We start from the raw sequence: 17,313 nt of genomic DNA, 5'->3' as shown, positions 1-17,313 counted from the left end.
GGCCTGCTAGTACAAGTCTAACAATGTTGAAGCAACTCTAAATGTATAATAATATTTATAACTATTATTTTTAATAATAATGTATTTCTGTTGAAAATAAAGCAAATCAAGGTTTTTTCATGAACAAAAACTGAAACTATGACTAAAACTAGTCATGTTTACCTCTATATTATCTTATACAACTATCTTTAACACACATATTTCTGCTGAAAATAAACCAAATCAAGCTAGTGAAAGAAGCCAAAAACGAAATCAGCTCACCTGCCAGGTTATTTTCCTTAATAAAAAACTAAAACTATGACTAAAAACTAGTCATGTTTACATATATATTATCTTTAATGTTAATTATCTTTAATATTAACATATTTCTGTTGAAAATAAAGCAAATTAAGCTAGTGAAAGAAGCCAAAATAAAGACATCAGCTCACCTGCTATGTTATTTTCATGAACAAAAACTGAAACTATGACTAAAACTAGTCATGTTTACCTATATACTATCTTTAATTGTAATTATCTTTAATATTAATGTTTTTCTGTTGAAAATAAAGCAAATCAAGCTTGTGAAAAAGCCAAAATCAAGATGTCAGCTCACCTCCAAGGTTATTTTCATGAATAAAACCCGAAACTTTGACTAAAAACTAGACATGTTTAAATATATATTAACTTTAATCGCAATAATTTTTTTTGTGGTTTACAGGAGCTCAGGATGTACTTATACAATAGGACAGAAATAGCATTTAAATAAGTGGGAAATACAGTTAAGAATAATATAAAAAATATTTATAATATTTACATCTAGGTGATTCATATGCATTGCTGACTGATTTAGCAGTACACATGAAACAAAATGACATATATACTTTTATGTTTTATCAGTTGCATTAGTGTTGGTCGTATGTTCAGTGCTTATTCAAAGATTATTTATTTCTATTTCTAGGAGGTTTGAACAAGAGTTATTCTAAGTGTGCTCCATTAGCTCTGCTAGACTATGATTACAAACCCAAAATAAAAATGTAAAAGCTAAATTGAAACGTGATCAGTGAATCCAACGAAAACCAAACTGAAATGAACAGCAAATTGACCTAAAAACTCATTTACAAATGCAAAACTTTACTAACCCTGCTCACCAGCATCCAAAACACCATATTGTTGTGACCAGCTTTGCCAGTCTTTTCAGCAGCGCTCTCTCTCTCACTGAATGCATAATGCCATCATAAATCGACTGAGGTGTGTTTATCCATATTTAACACACAGTTCCCCCTGTGGACTTTGCCCTGAAGATTAAGGAGGTGACGGCCCAAGAGAGAGAGGATGCCCTCTTTGAGTGCGTCTTAACTCAGCCCATGAATGAAATCGTTTGGACCTTAAAAAATGTCCCCATCTCTAACAGTGAGAAATATGAGATTACTTCTACAGAGGACAAGCTGATCCACCGTCTGAAAATCATTGACTGTATGCCTTTGGATGCTGGAATCTATGCTGCTATAGCCGGCATTAAGTCTTGCAATGCCTGGTTGATTGTAGAAGGTAAGTATCAGTCAATTTTTTTTTTTCCAATATTAGAACAACCCTTACAGACAGAAAAAGCGCATGTGCACCACATTTATATGTGGAGGGCACTAAATTTCTCAATCAGAAAACGGTATTATTTTAGCACCATTAAGTAAACAGTGTAGTTTTTAATTCATTGTAAGTTTTGGTTTCTGTATTCACATTTTAAAGTTTTAGGACTCTATTTTAACGATCTAGGTGCAAAGTCTAAAGCACATGGTACAAAGGAAAAATTTACGTTTAATTAAAATGGCTCTGATAGCAGCAAAGAAATGCATTGCTATACATTGGAAATCAGTAGAACCACCAAGTCATATTGTATGGCTTAGAGAACTTTCTTCTTATGTTCCTGTTGAAAAAATAATGTTTAATCTTAAATAAAACTCTTCAATGTTTGAGAAGACTTGGGGTAAATTTATTGAATACATGAATAACTTGGATGTTACATTGACTGAAAATACGGATGGAAAAGTATGACACTTCATTGCTTTAATCCTTTATTTGTCATTATTGTTTGTTTATTGTTTATTTCCTCTTAATTTACACATCAGCTCGATGACTCACAAGTATGTCTGTTTAAGTGTTCTGTCTTGTGAGGGTGGGAAAGGGGTGGAGGGTGGTTAGAAAAGAATGTTTACATGTATACTGAAATGATTCTGTAAATTATTGATGTGAAAATAATAAAAAAAATATATTGATAAAAAAAATTACGCAATACATGTCCTAGGCCCTTAGAGTTTAAACTTGTATATATTTTTTTCCGATTTTTATTTGCGTTTGAAGATGTCTATACCGTTATTCTAGTTTTAAGGTCAACAGAAAAAAAGATGTATTGCCCTGAGAATTACATTTAAATGCAAAATATAGTTTAACAATGTTTTCAGTTTTATCATTTGAACTTTAGCTGCCCGTTTACCTCAAATGGAAGTGTTTGATTTTTGTTTCATCAATTTATATTTATTCATTTATTTTTTTTCGGCTTATTCCCTTTAACCCCCAACTTATTCAGCATATGTTTACACCACGAATGCCCTTCCAGCTGCAACCCATCACTTGGAAACATTTAATAATATTATATTTTATATAACAATTAATTATATAAATTGAAGATTAAAAAAATAACTTTTTTTTAAGAAAAAAATATTAACTGAAATGAACTTGCATGAGGAATCCTCAATAATTATGTAATTAATTATCAAAAGTTGTATGATTTTAGTCACCAATATACCTCAAACAGAAAAGCTTTGTTACAATTGAATATTTTATTTGTATTTATGGCCTTTTTATTAACTGGAATTGGCATTAGCAATAATTAATAAATGCAATCACTGTTTTAATCGGCTTTTATTATTCTATACACCCCAGCTGACAAAGATCCTGCATCAAAGGGCAAGAAGAAAGCTCGTAAAACCACTCAGGCAGGCGGCGGTGGTGATGACCTGCTGAAGATTGCTGCTGAGCAGGCAGAGAAGAACAAGAAGGAGATAGCAGAAGCTATGGAGGCTGCAAAGAAACTCCAGGCTGAGCGTGACGCAGCAGAAGCTGAAGCCAAAGCCAGAGCTGCAGCTGAGGCTGCAGCGGCACAAGTGGCTGCAGCCACTGCAGCAGCTGCTGCTGCTAAAGCTGCACAAGAAGCTCTCGCTGCAGCTAAAGCCAAAGGTATATCTGAGGCTGAAGCTAAAGCCGCAGCAGACAGAGCAGCACGGGCTGCAGCAGCAAAAGCCAAAGCCCAAGCGGAGGAAGAGGCCAGGAAACAGGCTGCACTCAACGCCTTGAATAAAGGTCTGAGTGCTGAGGAAGCTGCTGCGGCTGGGGCTGCGGCGGCAGCTGCAATGTCTGCACAGGCAGCGGCTGCAGCAGCAAAGCTCGGAAAGACTGGAGGTGCAGGTGGAGCTGGAGGTGATAGTGCAGCAGCAGTAGGTGCAGTGTGGGCTGTGGGAGCTACTGGCGAAGGAGGAGCCGGTGGAGCTGGAGGAGCAGGTGGAGCTGGAGGAGAAGGTGGAGCTGGAGGAGAAGGGGGAGCTGGAGGAACCGGTGGAGCTAATGGAGCTGGAGGAGCAGGTGGAGAAGGTGGTGCTGGTGGAGAAGGTGGAGCTGGAGGAGCCGGTGGAGAAGGTGGAGCTGGAGGAGCCGGTGGAGAAGGTGGAGCTGGAGGAGCTGGCGGAGAAGGTGGAGCCGGAGGTGCTGGAGAAGCTGGTGCTGCTGGTGGGGCTGGAGGAGCTGACGGATCTGGAGGAAATGGTGGTGATGATGGAGATAAAGGAGGAAAGAAGCGTCAGCGGGAAGGACCTCTTGTACCTGAGACTGTTGTAGGTAAGAAATTATACAAGAAAATCCAAGATATGTGTAAGCAATTCAAATTAAATCTAGCTTTCATTTTTAAAAATGTAGTGTAAAGGTAAGTTCAAACCAAGAGGGATAACTGCAAATGTGAGCCTTGTTGGCAAATTGAGTCTGAATTTGAAAATGTCCATTTTGGTCAAATTTGACATTTCCAAGTTCATTAAGTCCGCGTCTACCGATCCCAACGCCCCACTGCAATTAAACGTCAAAAATGATCCGCATATAAATGTTAGATGTACTAAAGCTGCAGTTCTGGTTAAAATGAGATTCACATATTGCTTTTCTGCTTGACTTTTGTTAAAAAGTAGATTCTTTCACGATTCTAACAGCCATCACACTGACAACAGAAGTACTGCAATAGCGTGTGCATGTTGGGTATGTAAGCAATTAAAAAAAATCTTGACTTCTGTATGTATTAAAACATTCATCATCTTATACCAGCAGCTGGAGACACATGGACATTACAAAATACACATTTAAATTTCAAGAAATGAAATCACTCACAAATGCTTAATAATCCAACAGTGATTACTAAATTAATAGTTAATTTATTCTGTGCAAATTCATTAATTCATTCATTTTCCTTCAGCTTAGTCCCTTATTTATGAGGAGTCACCACTGCGGAATGAACTACCAACTATTCTGACTTATGTTTTATGCAGCGGATGCCCTTCCAGCACACACATAGGCACGCACGCATGCATGCATGCAAGCACACACACACACACACACTATGGCCAATTTAGTTAATTCAATTCACCTATACTCTGTCTTTGGACTGTGGGGGACACTGGAGCACCCGGAAGAAACCCACACGAACACAATCTCCACACAGTAATGGCAACTAATCCAGCCGGGACTCAGCAACCTTCTTGCTGTAAAGTGACAATGCTTACCCACTGAGCCACCGTGCTGCTCCCTGTGCAAATTTAATACACATTTTTAAACCAACTTTGGTGTTACTTTATAAATCTTTGCTAGATGGTTTTGCTTTAGAATCTTCTGAACTGGATTTGTCTCAAATGTACTTACTCTGTCGACAGTTCAAACATTTGTGAGCAGATTCGCCCACATCACATGTTATCACTCGATTGAATTGGTGTTATCAGTGGTTATCAGCTGATAGATATGGGCCAGTAGGGGTCTCCTGCTGGTTAATCGGCTATACTAATAGAGAAGACTTCAGATCTGTTTTTACATTAGTGTGACGGTTGGGTTTAGGGTTGGGGTAAGGGTGGACGTTAATAAAATACAATTAACTTGAAATTTTATAAATATTGCTCTAGTTAATCAACTACACTAATAAAGAAGACTCCAGATTCAGATCTGTTTTTACATTACTATGACAGTTGGGTTTAGGGTTGGGGTAGATGCTAATAAAATATAATTAATGGAAAATTTATAAATACATCTCGTTAACTTCTAGTGATCTACAGCTAATTATCCATGTGGATGGATGAAAACACCCTTCTGAGCCTACCAGTAGGCGCAGAAGGCTCCTTTCTGGCCCATATCTATCAGCAGATGACCACTGATAACACCCATTCAATCAAGTGATAACATTCAAATCGGCTGGCAGATTCCAGCAAATCATAGTTTTTTTTTTTTTTTTTTTTTTTTTTTTTTTTTTTTAAAGGAGAACGTGAAAATAAATCATAATTTATATTACTAAGTTTGCCAACAAGTGTCACAAATATTCCCACAATATTGCTTATTGTCTATATCATTATCGTTTTAGCTTTGGTTTGAATTTTAAAATTGTTTCATAACATCCTTTAATAAAGGCTGCAGAACTATTTGGTTCTTACAGAAAGCAGTCTATTAAAGCAGGCCAAACTCATATGGTTTGTGTGTGTGTGTGTGTGTGTGTGTGTGTGTGTGTGTGTGTGTGTGTGTGTGTGTGATACAGTTCAGAGTGTCTTAAAAACACCTTTGTTTAAAGAACGTCCTTCATCCACCACATTTATTTATTTATTTATTTATTTATTTGAGGTTAGAAACAATAGAGTACTACTAATAATAATAAATATTATGATTATGATTATGATAAGAGCATACTGTCCAAGATTATCCTAATAGAGCATTACTTTTCAGGTCAAAGTCTTATTTCAAATAAACATTAATTTTACTGTTCCCTATCATACACGCATACACCTTTGTGCAACTTTCTTCCACAACTTTCTGTTTGTTTATAAGATGACGCTACTCTGTACATACATATGCAATCACTGCAACAAATCAACACCTTAAAGGGTGTTTTTAGCTCAAGTGAACTCACACAATCAAAACACTGCACTTCCTATGTTGATTAATTCACATTTTACACAAATCGTGATAGGAAACTCAAACATACTCAGCCCAGTTGCAGAAGTGAGCAGGAAGGAAGGAGAGGCCAAGAGCCGCACTCGAGTAAGACAAGGCCCACTGATACCAGACACGGTGATTGGTAAGAGAGTGGGGTGAACACACTAAAACCAGCTCATCAGTGTTTACAGAAACTAGGTTTGCCAACTAAACACTGTTAAACATCAACAGTAATCATTATTGGCCATGAAAAAGGCATTTGATTTAACAATTAACATTTTAAAACTAAAAATAAGCATGATTGTTAATATTTGATCATTACTATTTTAAAATCTAAACTGTAATACTTGTAACAGTGAATAAACGAGTACCTTAAAATAATCACAACTAATGTCATTTATAATACCATAATATAATCATCATCAAACCAAAGACCCTATACCAAACTATTTTTTCTAACGTTCACCATTTCATAAAATTAACATCTTCCAAAAGCCTTTAGCTCAATGTGCTTCTTGGTTTGTTTCTCTTCTGTTTGTTTTATTTATTTGTTGTTCATGTACTGTATATTTATAATGTGTTGTTAGTGTATCTGTTTGTTTTGTGTTTGTCAATGTGTGTAATGTTTCAAAAATGAAATCTTGGCTCTTTGTTTTCTATGTCTGTGCTGTCACGCTCTGTAGACCTGCCCACTTTGAAACCTCATTGGCTATTTATCAAGCTCCACTTATTTGCATATTAAAAAAACCTGTTCTGACTGGTGCAGCCAATCGATTAGATCAGAAGCATTTTTTTCTCAGTGTGAGCAGACAGTTAATGTTAGTCATTAGTGCAGTGTAAATTATGGACAAACCCATTTGTTGGTTAAAAAAAAATAATAACTGTGGTTGGAGTGTCCATATTTTACACAAATTTGGGTCATAGCATTTTTAAAGTGTAGTGGTATGAGATAAATGTATAAAAACAATATATATATTGTTTTTATACATTTATCTCATACCACTACACTACATTATTTATTTAATTTATTTAATTTATTTATTGATATTGTATATTGACAGTGTACTTTTAAGAATTTTATTAGAGAAATTAATTCATTTATTCATTCATTCATTTTCTTTTCAGCTTAGTCCCTGTATTAATAAGGGGTCACCACAGCGGAATGAACCGCCAACTTATCTTATGTTTTACGCAACCCATCACTGGGAAACATCCATACACTATCGTTAATGCACTTACACTATGGACAATTTAGCTTACCCAATTCACCTGTACTGCATGTCTTTGGACTGTGGGGGAAACCGGATCAGCCGGAGGAAACCCAACGGAAGAACATGCAAACTCCACACAGAACTGACCCAGCCGAGGACCAGCAACCTTGTTGCTTTGAGGCGACAGCGCCATTCCTTTTTTATGTACGGTTCGCTTTTAAGTACCTTTTGACAGTGGAAAAGACCATAAAAGCGTACCGAACCAAACCATACCGTACCATACCACTCAGTGCTTACAGCCTATTTATGTTTCATGCCTTGCTATGTGGAGCAGCATTTTAAACCAATGACGTTTCACTGTAAGTGGAATTCTTTGGCATAACACAAAAGAAACAAGCCACACTCTTCCTAAAGCATGTTTATAGGCTCAACGTCTGAAAAATGTTCCTTGTTTGCATTGTTGTTGTGGTTTTCGTCAATGTTAAATGTTTGTTGTAAGTGCTCTTCTTTTTATTCTAAATATTCTTCCCAACCTCTTCATCATATCAATCTTGGAAATGCTTCACCGGCTGACCAAACGACTTGACTGAAGGTGGAAGTAACCCGTCAGATAAAGAAACCCCATCAGATAAACAGAAACCATCAGGTTCTGGAAATCCATCAGGTTCCAGTAACCAATCAGGTTCAGGAAACCCATCGGGTTCTGACAACGCTTCAGGCTCCGCAAACCCGTCTGGGTCTGGAGCCGCATCAGGTTCTGGTAGCCCTTCGGGTTCTGGGGATCCACCAGGCCCTGGGAAGCCACCAGGTCCTGAAGGTCCATCAGATGGCAGCACTGAAGCTACAGAGGAAGAAAAAGGTGCTGAAGATGAAAAGGATGAGTCGGCTAAAGCTCGCAGGCGTTCAGAGCGTAAAAAACAAGGCTCACAGGTTCCAGAAAAAGTTGTTGGTAAGAGATGTTTGAAGTTGCTCTGACAGTTGCATGGAAGCAATGTCACCATTCAGAAAACTCAGGAATAAGCGTAGTCTCTTGTAGGAGCTTAAGACCTAATTCAGTCACATAACCAGGGGCGGATTTGACCAATGAGCAAGGTAAGCAGCTGCCTAGGGTACCAGGAAATCTGAAGGACCTCAAATAAATGGCTAGATTTATACCTATAAATGATATACAAGTGAAGTTTATTTATAAACTAATTTCGAGAGGAGCACGTGCTTGTGATAGATACCACCTGGTCCACATTAGCTAACACTGATTTACCAATCAGACGACTCCTTAACCACTATAAATAACCACAGTATCTTACTTCAGCCATCTTCGTCTTGAAGAATCCCCCCTTCCACCCTGACTCCTCCCATTTCCTTGTGGTTAGCACCACGGCCGCACAGTAAGAATGTCACCGGTTCGGACACTTCCTGGCCAGGTCGGCATTTCTGCGTGGAGTTTGCATGTTCTCCTCGTGTTTGCGTGGATTTTCACCAGGCTCTCCGGTTTCCTCCCACAGACCAAAAACATGTAACATAAGTAAATAGACAAATCTAAATTGACAGCATAGACACTTCATAGCAGTAATCTACTTCCAACATTATCAAGCAGGGGAGTTCTCGAGACCTACCTGAACTCGGTCTTCCCTCTCGCCCTGCAATGGGAGGGAGCCCCGGGATCTCACCAGTTCAGGGCTCTCTCCCGGGACAGCATGCCAAACATGCTTCATAATCAATCATCAGCTAAGGGCGAACTCTTGAATTTGGGTTTGTATTGTATTTTGTATGGTAAGGGTCTAAAAATTCTAGTTTGAATGTAATTATTACATCTGCGCAAATGTATCCCCCACCCTCAACTATGGATAAGTTCAGCAGTTTTAAAAACGAATGAGTTCATTTATTAATAATGTTCATTCATTTAAAGAAAATAAATGATTTCAAAAGTTTTACTAGATGTTACAAGATGCCATACATGTTCTTATTATTTTGCATTAAGATAGAATGTAGAAAAATAGACAGTGATATAAGAAAAGAAAAAAAAACAACAACAAAATAAATAAAAAATAAATGAAAGTACAAAAGGTGCATTTTAGAACTTTTAAGCCCCATGGCTGGAATTGCTCAATCCGCCCCTGCATATAGAAAATAAACAAGGTTATCCATACTTTGCTAAAAGTCCTTTGTATTATATTTATTCAACTTTAAATCAACCATGCTTTTGTGTTGTAGATCATTTTTCTTCAGGACCAAACATCTCACAGCAGATAACTTTCAACTGAGCAAACTTGTCAGATTCAAAGTCCCAAGAGCTCTTTACTTTAAGAATTCACCCTTGGGTTCAACAGCTATAGAACTGTCTTTGTAAGCATATACATATTCATATCAGCAGTTCTTGGCCACAATGTGTGTGTAGAAACTTTGTGAGGGGCATATCTGATGAGCTAGCTCAAAAAAGTGAGGGATATATTGAGCAAGGTGGGTTGTAATCAGTAACTTTAATAACCTCTTTAATTAGCTTGATTTGAGTAGGCGGGAATTTTTTTTCCCACATAAAGCCAGTGGGTGTTGGATAACTTTGTTTATTAAAGAAATAATTCAGCCACATAAAATTTACCAGTAACCTTCTTTATAATAATATTACTAATAATAACAACAATATGAATAATTTTTAAATAATCTTCACATTGTTTTGTGTATTATTTTGTTCTCTTTTTAAATAATTTATATATATATATATATATATATATATATATATATATATATATATATATAGTTTATTTATATACATATTTATTTATATACATATTGCATATTGTTTTAATATTGTATAGAATATCAATGAAAAATAAATTATACAAAAATATACAGGTTTTGAGTAACATCATTGAGTAAACTAGGCCTTTAAATAAACAAACCGAAAAAGGAACTCAATATAACATGAGTTGTGATCAACAATTTTTTTTTACTCAGTAACAAACTGGTTTAAAAATAATACTTAGTCTGCAATGTGCCAGACATGTGTGTGTCTGCTGTTTGTGTATACTAGTATGTGCTTGTATTGTCCTCACCAAGCTTGGTTGTCTTGCTAAAGGCGAATTACCTCGTGTACTAATAATAAAAAACAGGGAGATGATAAAATCTTAATAAATGAAACCAAACATGACCTCACACTTTAACTACAAGAAGCAAGATCATTAACTGCCAAAATACTCGGCATTCATCACAAGGAAACAACCCAAGCAGCATTTATCTGGAGATTAGAGCAGATTAAGCATAAGATCATGTTCCATTTGGATGTCGTCCAAAAAAATCAACAATACAAAATGGAAAGAGAGCTGGAAGGTAATGTAATTGCCATTAGAACAGCAATATTCATAATCCTACCCAAACCAGAAGGTTTCAATCATTTGCCCATTAGTGTTGAAGCAGACGAGTAGTTAGAGTGACTACTAATTACCCCAACTAAACAACATCACACAAGAGTGATAATTATGCATTACTGAACTGAAAACAATGTACAATACAGTTCAAAATAATGTACACGGCCCTTCAGAAATGCTTCATTAATGTCTTTATCATCAACACATGGATTCTAAGAAGAAACAGACTGTGAGAAGGCAAAACAGCAGACAATAGCAAGATACAAGTCACCTGATTTTTTATTTCTGTGAACATTTATTTATACACTGTAAAACCCAACAGTCAACTTTATCAAAAGAAATGAGTGTAGTTAACTCAAAATTCACTAAAAGTTCATTCTACCCATTTGAAAAGAGTTTTGAACTCTTGAAGAGTGTTGAAGGTAAAGAGTTAATTAAATTCCTCATTACTTCAACTTAAAAAGAGCAAGTTCAAGGTACTCGTAAATATTAGTTTTTTTTTAACTTAAATGGTTTATAACAATCGTTTTTCTCAAATTATTTGAGTTGCCTTAACTTATAAGGTTTTACAGTACTCAGTTGGTTTGAGTTCTCTTCATTTATTGGGTTTTACTGTGCTCAAATTGCTTCATTTACACAAATGGATTAAGTTCACAGTACTCATTTGTATTACTTTTTGAACTTAAGTGGTTTGTTGCAATCGGTTTACTCAAACGGTTTAGTTACTTTAACTTTTTGGGTTTTACAGTGTATTTGAATGAAAGTAAATGTCCTTTAATGCATGATATTAATTATGTATGTCACTAGGTACTAAGCATAAAATGCTACTGTTTTCAATTAATGGATTACAATTCACCCAGCCGCGCAGCAAAGAAAAAATGATAACCACGCTTGACCAGTAATCAAAATGAACTGCAATGCATCTAAATTATTCATTTGGTTCACAAATCCTTTGCAGATCCTGGTGTTTACTTTGCTGCTGGGCTGGAAGACTGCAAAGTTATTATAGGAGAGGAGGCTGAACTGGTCTGCAAACTCAGCAGTGCTGATTGCGAGGGTGTCTGGTCCAAAGATGGCACAGAGGTATAAAAAAAAAGCCATATTATGTATGTGGTACATAAAACCATGTTATGTATGTGCGCATAGACACAAATTCTCTGTGCATTTCTCTCTAGATTACTGCTTCCTCTGAGGGAATGGCAATCAGTAAAGATGGAGCCACTCACAAACTAAAAATTGACAAAGTAACTGAAGATTTTGCTGGAACTTATCGATTTGAGGCTGATGGGCGTAAAACTGAATGCACGATTGCTGTTGAAGGTTTGTTTTGAATCTGATCATTTAAGCCAATGCATTTACATTTGTAACGAATTTCACGTTCATACTTTTTAATTGTATTCACATGTTAAGATCCACCAAGATTTGATAGCGCAGAACTTAAAGCATTTGTCAAACCAATTGTCATCAAACACAATCAAAAAGCCACTTTCAAAATCCCATACATTGGCCGTGAGCCATGCAAAATTCAGTGGTACAAAGATGGCGAAGAGCTCGCGTCAGACTCTCACTGCAAGATTGAGATTACAGAGGGTGAGAGCCGTCTACTTCTCACCAAACTGCAACGTAAAGACACTGGGGAAATCAAAATCAAAATCAAAAATGAGTTTGGCACAGTGGAAGCCATTTCTAACCTAGTTGTCCTTGGTAAGTAAGAACAACAATATACATTGCAAATGTTGTGTTCTGAGCTTTGCATAATACATTCAACATGTCTCATTTAGATAAACCAACTCCCCCTCTTGGACCTCTGGAGATTGTTGAAGCATCTTCCAACTGCGTCGAGATCAAGTGGAGACCACCAAAAGACGATGGCGGTTGCCCTATTAAGCATTATATACTTGAGCGCAACCAAATTGGACGCAATACATGGAAAAAGATAGGCCAGATTCCTGGGAAAGCCCACTACAAAGACACGGATGTTGACCATGGCAGGAGATACTGCTACCGTATCAGAGCCGAGACTGATCAGGGCATCAGTGAACTGATGGAGACTGAGGATGTACAGGCTGGCACTAAAGGTGACTTATTACAAATATCTCTAGAAACACTTTGCTAGTCAGTCACACTCTAGACTAGTAGTCCCAGGGTACTCTCACATCTGTGGTTCGGTTCATTTGGTCCAGACCAAGGGCAACAAATGAAACATTGTAGCATTTTTCTGCCGTTTTTGGGTCCTTTTCACACCACACTAATTATTTAGTCTAAACAAGACAAAAACCACATCACTCATTGGACAGATATTATTGAACGTATTTCCTAAACTGCTTTTCAATCGGTCAGAATTAACGTGTGGGAAAATACCAATGGAAATCCCGCAAGTGAACAAATCGCCAGACAAAAAATGTCAATTTTAGCTATAGAGGGACGACTGGGCTGGCTGATTGCATCCCCGGTCATAGAATACTATATATTTTATATACATCACTTTAGACAAACTATACATTTCAAGAATGAAGAACGGCTGCAGCTGGAAAACAATGTTTTAATGCATTGCAAACAGAGAAGGCGCATCACAAATAACTTCAGGAGAAGGTGTGAATTAACTTATCTAAATTGCAACATGGTCATCTTCCAGAAATATTACCAACAATCCAATAGGTATTGTTTTTCCTTCTCTCTGTTTAAAACTGTTGGTAAAGCTCTATCTATAAATATGTGTCATCCACATCCCTTTAGATCGGCAGCTGGATTACTCCAAATAGGTGCCGTACTTTTTGCGGTTGGGTCCGTTTTCGTTCGGATCATGTTTTCACCACAATTGAACTGCTCCAGGGTTCGCTTGAAAGAGTACAAAAACTACCTTTTTAAGGAGGTCTCTTCAGGCTTTTTTGGTCGGTTTTTGGTGCGCACTCGAGTGTGATTGCTACATTCACACCAGCCCAAACAAACTGCACCAAGAGGGAAAACAAACTCTTATGCGATTCAACCAAACTAAATAAGGCAGGTGTAAAAAACACCCTCAAACTCAATTCCTGGAGGCCCACAGCTCTACAGATTTTAGCTCCAACCAATATTCTATAGTAGTCTGGAACACCTTGATTAGTTGGATCAGGTGTGTTTGTTTAGGGTTTGAGCAAAACTGTGCAGAACTGTGGCCCTTCAGGAATCGAGTTTGAGGCCCATGCTCTAGACCAGGGCAATTCAATTGGTGGCCCACAGGCCGAACTCAGCCCTCGAGGCAATTTGTTCTGGCCCTCCAATTAGTGTGACCAAGACATCAAAAATAAATTTAGTTCAGCCAAAAAAACGGTTGCTATAGTTATGAAGTAGGGTACATTTGTTCAATACAGCATAAGCTGCAGTTGAAGGCTGGGCAGGGTGTGAGTCACATGACATTGAGCAAATGGTGCGAGCAGCTGAAAACATTTAGATGTGTTTGTAGAAAAGACCTTTCGTACAAGGCACTGATATCTAATTAGGGATGCAACAATTAACTGATTTCACTATTAACTGCACTTTAATTTTTCATGGTTAATTGAAAATCAATCGAAAAGACTTCTCGATGCCACATTTTTGTTGCACGGAACAAAACTGCTGCAATTAAACAATGTTATGCCAAGCTGCCAACTGTTGCTGGTTTAAAGTTCCTAACTTGTACACCGAGGCTAATACAGACACACTGGATTAACTATAGCAGTGGGCCATTCACATATTGCGTCTTTCCACCCACAAGTTTGTTATTTCTAATGTAAGAATATATGTCAATATGCACGCATAATTGAGCAATGCGCACATGGCTTTCCGAGCACATGCAGTAAAAAGCATCTCATGCTGTAGCGGTGAGAGTTGTGTGTGCCTTTCAGTGCAATGTAAACAAAAGATACAGTATGTCAGACGAATTATTATTAAAATGATTATGTATGCATGAACGCATATGATAACAGCAGTTAACCTATTAGCTAATATTAGCTTACATTTACAGTAGACCTGATAACCATGAAACCATGATTATTTTTTAGAATGTACAACCAAAATCTACAAACGTTCAATCTCTAATTGTTATGCAGTTCAAAACAAAACATTTGAATGTGTTTGAATGTAGAAGCCTACTTAAACATTGCACTGCTTTTGTTGTGCTTTGAAATACAACATTTGAATATGTCTGTAAAAAAAAGCCTATTGTACAAAGCACTGATATTAGATAGTCCGCAAAATACAACATATTAACATTTTAATGTAGAAAAGGCCAACACGGGTGTCTTAAAAAGCGAAAACACAACATATGGGCTCTTATATGCAGTTGTGTTCTCAGTAATATTGAAAATTCATGTCTCTCCAGTTCTTTATTTGGGATGCTTTTCATGAACTGGCCCCCATGACAAGCTAATTGAATAGCCCTGCTCTAGACTGTTTAAATAACGTCTAAACCTGTCTTCCTATCCAGCATACCCTGGTCAGCCATCTGCTCCTAAAGTAGCCAGCGCCTTCAAAGACTGCATTAACCTCACATGGGCTCCTCCGACCAACACTGGAGGAACTAATATTTTGGGTTACAACTTGGAGAAACGCAAGAAGGGCAGCAACTTGTGGAGCCACGTCAATCCACCAGATCAACCAATCCAAGGTATGTCTCACATTTTTTTAGACAAGCTTTACAATGAAATTCTGTCTGGTGGAAATGTTTAATCACCCAATTGCCATCCACAGCAAAGAAATATGCTGTACAAGATGTAGTCGAAGGAATGGAGTATGAATTCCGTGTCTCCGCCATCAACATATCGGGATCTGGTGAACCGAGTGTCCCCTCAGAATTTGTGTTTGCAAGAGATCCAAAAAGTGAGTATGTTTTCAGGTTTCTCATTTTCCTCAGAAAGTAAAGTGGTATTCAGCAAATGTATTCTCAAGGATTAAAAAAAGAAGAAGAAAAAAAGAACCACGGCCCTCATGGATATGCAAAAACGCAAGGATTTAGGTCAGAATTTTGGGGCTTCAAAATAACAAGCTTATTCCATCTGCTTATGCACTTCTCTCTATTTTCTATTGCTTTTGTCCCCATTTCACATTAGAACCCCCTGGTAAAGTTGCTGACCTTAAAGTGACGGACTCCAGCTACACAACCCTCTCCTTGTCATGGACTAAACCAAAAGTTGACCCCGGGGTTCACGATGAGGCTAAGGGATACTTTGTTGATATCAGGCTTGCTGAGAACCAAGATTGGGATCGATGCAACCCACATGCAGTCACCATGACCTCCTTCACTGCAAAGAGAATGAAATCAATGGCCATGTATTGGGTAAGAGTGATCGCCGTCAATGAAGGTGGAGAAGGTGAGCCAAAGGAATTGGACAACTACATCTTGGCAATGCCTCCACCAGGTAAACCACGTTGTCTATAATTTAGCAAGCAGTATCTCTCACGTTTTTAATGTATGTAATATATCACCTCATTAACTCAATTTATTGTTCCTCTTAGTGCGACCAAAATTCACTGATGCCAAGATCAAGAGTTTCATGGTGGTGAGAGCTGGAAATTCTGCACGTTTCAACATCAACTTTGAGGTAAATATACTAATACAGGTTCCGAAAGAGAAAAAAGATAGTTATGATACACTCTAGAGCTGCACGATTCTGGCTAAAATGAGAATCGCGATTTTTTTTGCTTAAAATAAAGATCAAGATTTTCTCACGATTCTGTAGATATATATTATTTTTTCTCAAACATATGGTTAAACAACAATAATAATATTTTTTGTAGGTCTACTGGCTTATATAAATAATTCTATTCTACTTATAATAATTATGATGTTTAATTATTATGTTTGAGATATATGCTTGTAATCTGTCATTGACAACATTATTAGACAGTTATTCACTGGTAAAATCAGACATTTGCCATAATCAGATTATATTCAACAATATATAGGCTAGAGTAGTACAGTGCTGACACAGTAAACATTTATTTTCATGCACAACTCTGTTCGCTATGAAAGAAAAACATATCAAATGCTTGTCATAATCATAACTCTAAAATGAGATATGAACATTTAAATGACGTGCACACTTTAGGTTTCATTTTGACTGCTTGTGCTTGTTCATACTTCACACGCGGTTCCCAAACGATCACTCTGTGCCACAAACTGATTATTATTTACAACTGTATTACCTGTTACTCGCTGTTTGCGCAGGTTCTGTTCACTAAAGTAGAAGCATGCGTGCGCGTCTTTCAAGTAGCGCGTGCACCCGCCCTCTCTGTCAGCAGCTCACGTCACGTGTGATTTCCCGGCCGCGAATACATCATTATATGAAGACAGAAATGACATTTTGGGGATGAATTATACCTTATAAATACAGTATGTGACTCTTTCAACATCATTTGGAGGGATCCATGTCGCTCAGCATTGTGTGTGAAGCAATGAAAAGACTCGTGCAGCTGCCTTTTCTTCTCTCCTGAACTTGAAAACATGATTGGCAGAATCATAGAAATGCTAAATTAAGATCGTCTAGGGGGTCGAATCGAAATCGCGATCTTTTTACGATTAATTG

General features: G+C 37.3%; 1 protein-coding gene across 8 annotated transcripts in view; it reads left to right on the top strand.

Annotated features, from left to right (window-relative positions):
- igfn1.1 (immunoglobulin like and fibronectin type III domain containing 1, tandem duplicate 1) overlaps positions 1–17,313 on the top strand; it is a 66,490-nt gene that overhangs the window by 38,876 nt on the left and 10,301 nt on the right. For 4 of the 8 annotated variants that reach the window (NM_001430846.1, XM_073952957.1, XM_073952953.1 and 1 more), the window contains 10 exons: positions 1,255–1,527; positions 2,917–3,864; positions 11,730–11,854; positions 11,947–12,091; positions 12,182–12,475; positions 12,553–12,849; positions 15,216–15,395; positions 15,479–15,607; positions 15,838–16,146; positions 16,244–16,329. In NM_001430846.1, coding sequence (NP_001417775.1) covers positions 1,255–1,527; positions 2,917–3,864; positions 11,730–11,854; positions 11,947–12,091; positions 12,182–12,475; positions 12,553–12,849; positions 15,216–15,395; positions 15,479–15,607; positions 15,838–16,146; positions 16,244–16,329 — 2,786 coding nt within the window. Of the gene's footprint in view, positions 1–1,254; positions 1,528–2,916; positions 3,865–6,232; positions 6,341–8,001; positions 8,359–11,729; positions 11,855–11,946; positions 12,092–12,181; positions 12,476–12,552; positions 12,850–15,215; positions 15,396–15,478; positions 15,608–15,837; positions 16,147–16,243; positions 16,330–17,313 lie in introns of all 8 variants that reach the window. The other 4 variants (XM_073952951.1, XM_021476866.3, XM_073952955.1 and 1 more) reach the window with 2 other exon arrangements.

This window comes from Danio rerio, chromosome 6, assembly GCF_049306965.1.
Source record: "Danio rerio strain Tuebingen ecotype United States chromosome 6, GRCz12tu, whole genome shotgun sequence".
Taxonomy (NCBI): Eukaryota; Metazoa; Chordata; class Actinopteri; order Cypriniformes; family Danionidae; genus Danio; species Danio rerio.
This window is presented reverse-complemented; position numbering and strand designations above follow the sequence as displayed.